The following is a 7,915-nucleotide window of genomic DNA, read 5'->3' as shown; positions in this document are numbered from 1 at the left end:
CCCGGCAGGTGGAGGGCCGGGGGCAGGGGCAGCCCCGAGCAGCTTGTCACGAGTTCTAGGCGACTTTCGTCCCTGAGGGCAGACCCGCGGGCGGCCGCGGCGGGCAGTGTGGCCCTCGGCCTGATAGGACGCGTTCCCTGCCTCGCCGGTGTCGGGTCCGGTGACGCCCAACGGCTGGGTCGAGCCGAATTCTGCACGCAGACAAGTGGGGCGGAGCGGAATCGCGCGGAACCGAGCGGAACCGAGCGCGTAAGTTCTAGCGGGGCCGAGCGGAACTTTCCAAGCAGAGTGAGGTCGAACCCCGCCGAGCCGAGCGGAGCCGCGCAGAACGAGGGGGTCGAGCCGAGCGGGGCCGAGCGGGCCGTCTGTCGAGCCGAGAGGGCCCGAGCGGAGCCGAGCAGGCCCGAGAGGGGTCGAGCGGAGCCGAGCGAGCACAGTCGAGCTGAGCCGAGTCCGCCCGAGGCGCCCCCGAATACCTCGGGCCCGGCTGTACTGGCGGCCGCCGCCATGAAGCGGGACCGGCTCGGTCGCTTCCTGTCGCCGGGGGCGGCGCGGCCGCGCGGGGCCTCGGGCGGCGGCCTTGGCGGCCGAACCCGGGGCCGACCCTCGCGCAGCAGCGCACCAGGCGTGGACAGGGCGGCGGCCTTGGAGGCGGCGCGTCTCAGCTGGGCCCCGGCTCGGGCCTGCGCGGACGCGGGCGAAGACGGAGCGGACGAGGCAGGTGGGTCGGGCCGCGTGGGCGAAGCGGGCCGGGGTAGCGGGCCACCCCCGCCCCTTGGCGCGGTGATGTGAAGCGCAGAGGACCTCGGGCCCGCGGGACGCGCCCGGCCGTCTGTGGGCTCGCGTGGCGGTGGTTTTCGGCAGGCCGGCCACCGTCTAGGCTGCTAGGTGTTCAGCGCTCAGGTCTTGACGTCCGACAGCTCCGGCCTTCATTCCTGCTCGTTCATGGTGCTGGGATTGAACCCAGGGGCGCTGTACCACTGAGCCACATCCCCAGTTCCTTTTGCTTTTTGAGACGGGGGTCTTGCTAAGTTTTTGAGGCTGCCCTTGAACTTGGGATCCGCCTGCCTCAGCCTCCCGAGCCACTGGGATTACAGGTGTGCACCACTGCTCCAGGACCTGCTGACCCTTTGTTCTGTGCACCTTTTAGATACCTTAACCACCCTGAGCCTCAGGTTCCTCTTGTGAAAGCTCATCCAGAAGGTGTGGTAGAAGCACTTCATTGTGACTACTTGACCCCCCTGGCTGCAGCTGCGTCGGCTCACTGCAGCAGTGTACTTGGCCTGTGTAATAACTTTGCCCTTCTGAGAAGGCCTTTCTGTGCCCCCTTGTTTAATCACTGGGGGCAGGAAATGAAGTGACACCCTCGTTTGGCAGGCAGGAGACACGGGGATGGATGGTGTGGGCACAGCTCCTTCATTTCTAGAGCAGGAATGAAGTTCCACCCTGGTGGAGGCATTTGGAATTGTTGAACCAGTGATCTTCCAAAAGGCTGGATGTCCCGCTGAGCCCAGTGCCTGAGGCCTGAGGGCCTCACACATCCAGCCTGAGGCCTGCCTCTCAAGGCCCCAGAGGGCACTTCCCCCCAGGCTCAGATTCCTCAGAGCTTCTCCTGTGTCCGTGCACAGCTGCCAGGCTTCCTGCTGACTGCTGCCATTGCTTTGTCCAGGAACAGGCCGGGCTCTTGCCATGGGGCATTGTCGCCTCTGCCACGGGAAGTTCTCCTCACGGAGTCTCCGAAGCATCTCTGACAGGGCACCTGGGGAGAGCTCTGAGAGACCGTCCCCAGGGGAGCGTGTCTTCATCAGGGACTTCCAGCGTCTGCTGGGTGTGGCTGTGCACCAGGACCCAGCCTTGTCTCAGTTTATCTGCAAGAACTGCCACACCCAGTTCTACCAGTGCCACAGCCTCCTCAGGTCCTTTCTGCAGAGAGTCAACGCCACCCCGACAGGTCATCGGAAACCTTGTGCAAAGTAGGCTCCCCTGCCCTTTTTCAGTAGTGGGCATCAATCTAGGGTTTCATCCACATGCTAGGCAGGTGCTCTACCACTGAGCTACAACCAGGCTCAGTTTCCTCATAGTAGGCTTTTTTTTTTTTTTAATATTAATTTTTTTAGTTGTAGTTGGACCCAATACCTTTATTTTATTTATTTTTAATGTGGTGCTGAGGATGGAACCCAGGGGCTCGAACATGCCAGGCGAGTGGTCTACTGGTGAGCCACAACTCCAGCCCTCATAGTAGGCTTTTGTTTAGTCATTTAGGGGATGTTCAGGGATACAGCATGTCACAGGAAGTGCCCGGGGTGCTGGGTGGTGTTTAGGGTCAGGGAGCACCGAGGTGGGAACCTTTGCAGTGGGGTGGGTAGGCAGTGCCTGGCTCTGCAGAAGCCAGTGTAAGCAGGCCCTGGTACTTCGGGCACCCATGGGACCCACAGAAAATTTGCAGAGCTCTGCCCAGACTTCAGCTTTCCCAGGTTCTAAGGGCAAGGGGCAGCCCTGGGAAGGAACAGGTTTCCCAGCAGAGGGTTTTCAGCGGGAGGCAGCTGGAAAGGTTTGAGAGATCTGAGGCTCCTACAGAGGGAGCATCTGCTTATGGCCACACTGATCTCTGCAGGGTTGGTGCTCAGCCCCCCACAGTGGCAGAGGAAGGAGCTCGTCTGGGTAAGTCTGCCCCTGGTATCAGGGTGGGCTTTCATTTGGGCTGGGAGTTGGCCTGTATGGGGCTGACATCTCTATTGACTCTCCTCAGTGGATCTGATCACCTCGAGCCCCCGGTGCCTGCACGGCTTGGTGGGGTGGGTGCACGGACATGCGGCCAGCTGCAGGGCCCTGCCCAGCCTTCAGAGGACACTGTCCTCCGAGTACTGCGGCATCATCCAGGCTGTGTGGTGCTGCGATCAGGGCCACGACTACACCATGGACACCGACTCCCGCTGCAGAACCTTCTTGCAGGACAGTGCACTGGCAGTCAAGTGGGCCTGGGACCAGGAGACGGCCCCACGGCTCACCCAGAACCAGGCATCCAGCCCCCCTGGGGTTGCCCTTCAGCTCTCCCAGGGCAGAGGGACCACAGTTGGGTCTGAGACCAAGATGCCACCCAGCATGGATACATCCTCACCTCCCTCAGATGGCAGCCCTGTGGGGCCTGGGCCAGGCCCCCCACCACAGCCCAGCTTTCCCCCCTGCGAGGCCCCAGGTAGGAGGCACCTGTAGCCTGTGCTAGGCTAGGATTTTGTATTCCCTAGTGAGGCAGGGTCTTCAGCTGAGAGCAAACTTCTCCACCATCCTGGGTGTTGGTCGTGGTGCGGGGAAATGGAGGTGACAGGAAAAGATGTGGAGCCAGCCTCCATGCTTCTTCCTGGGAGCAGGTGGGCACCCACCTGTTTGGGCTTTCCATCCCTTCCCAAGTAGGCTTTGCTCTAGCAGTTATCGTGAAGTTTCTCCTCTGTTGTCCAGTCTTTCTCCAAGTCAGTGCTCAGGGCAGAGGGCACCAAGGGAAAGGAGGATAATGGGGCCCTTGTATATGGGATGTGGGGGAAGAGAAGCCTCTGCTTTGGGCCAGCTGCCTGTGACTCCCTGGTGTGTGGCAGCCTCTGCTGCTGACTGGCTGAGGGGAGCAGTCCTTCTGTGGGGCCCAGACCCCACTTGTGTGTGGTGCAGCTGCCCCTACACATTGTGTTGGGAGGGCCAGTGTCAGCTTCCTGTCTACCTCTGGTTTTCTATGGGTACCTGTACACCTCTCACCTGTGGGCACTCAGCTGGCTCCTATGTGCAGGTCCTCAGTGGGCCTCTAAAGAAACACGACCACCCAGGTGGTTCAGCTAGAGACATGTGGATGGGACAGCACAGCTCCCTGGAAGGGCTATGAGGGCAGAGCTGAGTGTCACAGGCATTTCAGAGTGCTTGATTTTGTGAACTGTGCACAGGTGTAGTGGCATCTGTAGTCCCAGCTACTCAGAAGGCCGAGATGGGAGAATCGTCTGAGCTTGGGAGTTTGAGACCTACCTGGGCAGCACAGCAAGACCCATCAAAGCAAAACCTGAAAACCAATATTCTTAGAAATGTCCCCAAAATTCCAACTGTGGGGCAGCCACCTGGATTAAGGGCCTGAGCCTGGGAGGAGGAGTCAGGCTTACTGACAACCATCTGGGAGGTTCCTATATCTCTGGACATGGGGTTGGGCTAGGCTAGAAGGGGGCTGAGGCCCGAGGACCCCAGGCTCTGCGGAGGCAGCTGCAGCACACTGCCTCCGCGTGAGAGCCTCTGCTGCGTTGGTAACAGGAGCCTGTTCTTCACTTCCCAGGGCAATTGGGTGAGAAGCAGGTTCCGTCTTCAGCCTCGGATGATCGGGTAAAAGACGAGTTCAGTGACCTTTCTGAGGGGTGAGAGAAGAGTGGGTTTAAATAGCCTAACATTTCTCCTTCGAAAACCAGACTCAGCCACCTGAGGGGCTGTTGCCCATGCCTGGTGGGCACTCCCTGCCTCCAGGGTTGGGAGGAGAGGCGAGGCCAGGGCAGCTTCCAAGGTGTCTTGATTCTGACTGGGGACCTCCTGGGTTCCAGAGGCCCCTGAACCCAGCACAGCTTCCCAGGAGCTAGGGCAGTTCCTAGCCCAGGGCAGTGGGGAATGTCCTTGGTTAAACTGCCACCTGGCTGTTTTCTTCTTAAAAGCTTTAGCTTTCTGCTAACCCAGGTGCCACTAGAACAGCAGGTGCCACGCACTGCCCTCTGTGACGGGGTTGAGGCTTGAGAAGGCATTGCTCAGGTTGGGCTTGTGGGCCTCCCTTGGAAGGAGTGCTGTCAGGGTCTCTCAGCTCTGGGCTGAAGCTCACCCCCTGCCATCCTGCTCCATGGCCTTGGTGGGGGCCCAGATGCATGTAGTCCATATGGGGAAGGACGGCCAGTTTTTGGTTTTCCTCCAGTGAGGAGACTGGATGTGGCTCAGGCTCAGCTGCTGGATGGCCACAGGCCTTCTTCCATTTATGCGGGTGGCAGCCTGGGGGAACAAGATGGGCTTTTTAGCCTGGCTGTTTGCTGACCAACAGACCAAACAGTGATTTGTGTTTTAAGGTGAAGGTCACAGATCTAACCTCTGAACTTGGGAATGGCTGAGAGCAAATCTGTCAGCTACATAGGTACAGTGGTGAAGCCACCCACCATGCAGCCCACCTTCTGAGTCTACCCCTCAAGGGCCAGTAAAGAAGCCTTCTTCAGTCTGGGGTTCTGGCACTGGAGAATATGACTCGTGGGGACTGCTGCCCGAGCTCAGTGACCCTGGCTTGCCCTTCCTGTAGGAAACGGTGTTGGAGACGGCTGTAGATTTTTAGACGTTTTCAGGAGAACTGAAGTGGGCCATGGGGTCTCTGGGTGTCTGGAGATAGGCCTGGGGTCTGTGGCTGGCCCATAGGGGACTTTGCTGAAGGCTCTATCCTCTCTCCTAGAGACTTCCTGAGTGAGGATGAAAATGACAAGCAGCAGAGGACACAGTCCTCCGACGAGTCCTTTGAGCCTTACCCAGAGAAGAAGTAAGGGTGCAGCCCTGCTGCCGGCTTGGGGGCTGGGGGCTGGTGGGTGGTGGGTGAGCCCAAGTCTGCACGTGAGAGAGCCAGGCTTCTGCTGCTCCCCTGGCCCCATCTCTAGCCCAGCAGCTGTGGTTTCCGAGTGACCAGTAGGCTGGTTTGAAGAGCCAGACAGGCAGATGAATCTGTGGAAGGAGGGTCCCTGTGGCTGCTGGTTGGGGCTACGATAAAACCCAGCACTGTTCCTTAAGTGCATGCCACCAGGATACCCATCTCAATGCTTCCTGCTCCCTGGGTCCTACTTCTGAGGCCCAGGGACCCAGCTTGGTGACCACTCCCAACTTTGACTCTGGCACTGAGGTGTAGTGTTTTTTTGTTTTTTACTGGGGATGGAATCCGGGGGTCAACCACTGAATCACACCTCTTCTATTTTTCTTATTTTGAGATAAGTTCTAAGTTGCTTAGGGCCTTGCTAAGGCTGGCCTTCTACTGTGATCCTCCTGCCTCAGCTTCCTGAGTCACTGGGATTATGGGCATGCACCCTGTGCCAGGCCCTGGTACTGTTTTGTAGCTAGGCATCCCACAGCACTTAGCAGCCAGCTGATGCCTGACCCAGTCATTGCCCACAGAGCAAGCAGCTCTGAATGCCACACAGTCAGCCAGGAAAAATCCTATAAGAGACATAAACTTGGCTTCCTTTTTCTCAAGAAAGTTCTGACATTCATGGAAGGAGAAAGAGAGGAAAGTAGGAGGACAGTCAGAATCAGCACTTGACCAACCTGAAGTGCTTGGCTAGGCTAGAGCAGGCACAGCTGACTGGGGCCAGGAAGCATGGCTGGGGTGCAGCCTAGAGCTGCCATGAGGAGGCCCTGCTTCCTGTATGGTGGCCTCGATAGGCTGAGTGTTGGCACACACCTGGAGTTTGCTGGCCACTGGTGTGGCAGGGCCGTGGGCCAAGAGGGACAGGTGGGTCTCCTTTCCAGACAGGTCTGGGAGGGGAAGTGCTCTGCTGGGGCCCTTGCTGCTGACTCCCAGGTACACAGACACACACTTTGGATTGGGACGTGATAATATCCTAAGGCCTCTAGTAATTCGGGCTATTTAGGTGGAAACCACTGTAGGAGATGAGAACAGGACATGGACCTGGTCCTCTGCTAACCATGATGTATGTGCAGGACCTGGAGGCCACGTGACTCCTCAGGTGGTAGCATGTGAGCTCCAGCTGAGAACCTGCAAAGATCAGGCCTTGAGCCCGCCTTGGCCCAGGCCCTGTGCCTTCTTCACAAGTGTTCCTCTTCGGTCACCTCCACTTGGACTCCAGACAGTCCTGGCCATCGGGGTCCTCAGCCTGCAGATGGGTCAGAGCACAAAGGTCCTACCCAGAGGTCAAAGCCAGGACCTGGCCTGAGGGGATGGAACAGCTGAGAAAGGGGAGGTGGGATGTTCATTTATTAGTGAGCTTCAGAAGTGAGTGGTCTGGTGTGGGAGGAGATGGCCTGTCACTGACAGGAGGGGGTCACCCTGCCCAGCAATGGGGCTGGCCAGGAGGGGACACTGGACAGTTATCAGGGAGATGGAGCAGCCTGCACATCAGCAAAAAGGCTCCCTTAGTGCACGTATTTAAACCTCTTTCACGTGTACAGTCCAGCAGTCCCAGGTGCAGGCACAGTGAGTGGCTCAAACTACCTGCTGAGCACTGCCTTTGCCGCTCCCTGCCGGGAGCCCCACCCCTTCTTGCCCCCAATGCTGTGTGGCTGAGCTGCACTCACCGCAGGGACACACTGGCTGGTGGGTTTTGTGTGGGGTTGTGCTGACCTTTCAGCTGTTGTCAAGGACGTTGTAACACTCATCGAGTTCCTGCCTTTGGCCCTTTGGGGTGTATACTTAACAGTGGAATTGGGCCTTGTTTGGTGCTTCATGTGTAACTCTGAGGAGTCGCCCTTGTTTTCTATGGGGGATGCACCCCTTCAGTCTGTATGGCAGTCATCCTTGCCACCCTGCGCTTTCCTGGGTTTGTTCATTGTGCAGATGGTGTGAAATGGCTTCTCTTCCTGGTGGAGGCAGTTGCCTGGTATGACTCCAGGATTGTTGCCATTTGCAAGTTGTCTTTGGAGAAATCTTTTGGGGGCTCTTACTGAGGATTGAACCCAGGGGCACTTAACCACCGAGTCATCATATTCCCAGCCCTTTTTTATTTTGAGACAGAGTCTCACCAAGTTGCTGAGGCTGGCCTTGAACCTGTGATCCTCTTCCCTTAACTGCCCAAGCCTCTGGGATAACAGGCAGATTTTGCCCATTTTTAAACTATGTTTGCTGTTTAGTTCTTCATGTATTTTGGATATCAAATCCTTACCAGATGGATGGTCTGCAAACACTTTCTCCTGTCTTCTCTTTTAT

General features: G+C 57.8%; 1 protein-coding gene across 3 annotated transcripts in view; it reads left to right on the top strand.

Annotated features, from left to right (window-relative positions):
• Positions 1–47: 47 nt before the first annotated feature.
• Znf276 (zinc finger protein 276) overlaps positions 48–7,915 on the top strand; it is a 30,134-nt gene continuing 22,266 nt past the window's right edge. For 2 of the 3 annotated variants that reach the window (XM_048792464.1, XM_015495931.2), the window contains exons 1-6: positions 48–721; positions 1,670–1,973; positions 2,615–2,661; positions 2,750–3,196; positions 4,304–4,382; positions 5,441–5,524. In XM_048792464.1, the coding sequence (XP_048648421.1) occupies positions 508–721; positions 1,670–1,973; positions 2,615–2,661; positions 2,750–3,196; positions 4,304–4,382; positions 5,441–5,524 (1,175 nt within the window). In that variant the 5' untranslated portion in view covers positions 48–507. The remainder of the gene's footprint in view (positions 722–1,669; positions 1,974–2,614; positions 2,662–2,749; positions 3,197–4,303; positions 4,383–5,440; positions 5,525–7,915) is intronic. The other variant, XM_015495932.2, reaches the window with a different exon arrangement.

Source organism: Marmota marmota, unplaced genomic scaffold (assembly GCF_001458135.2).
Source record: "Marmota marmota marmota unplaced genomic scaffold, marMar, whole genome shotgun sequence".
In the NCBI taxonomy this organism is placed as follows: domain Eukaryota; kingdom Metazoa; phylum Chordata; class Mammalia; order Rodentia; family Sciuridae; genus Marmota; species Marmota marmota.
This window is presented reverse-complemented; position numbering and strand designations above follow the sequence as displayed.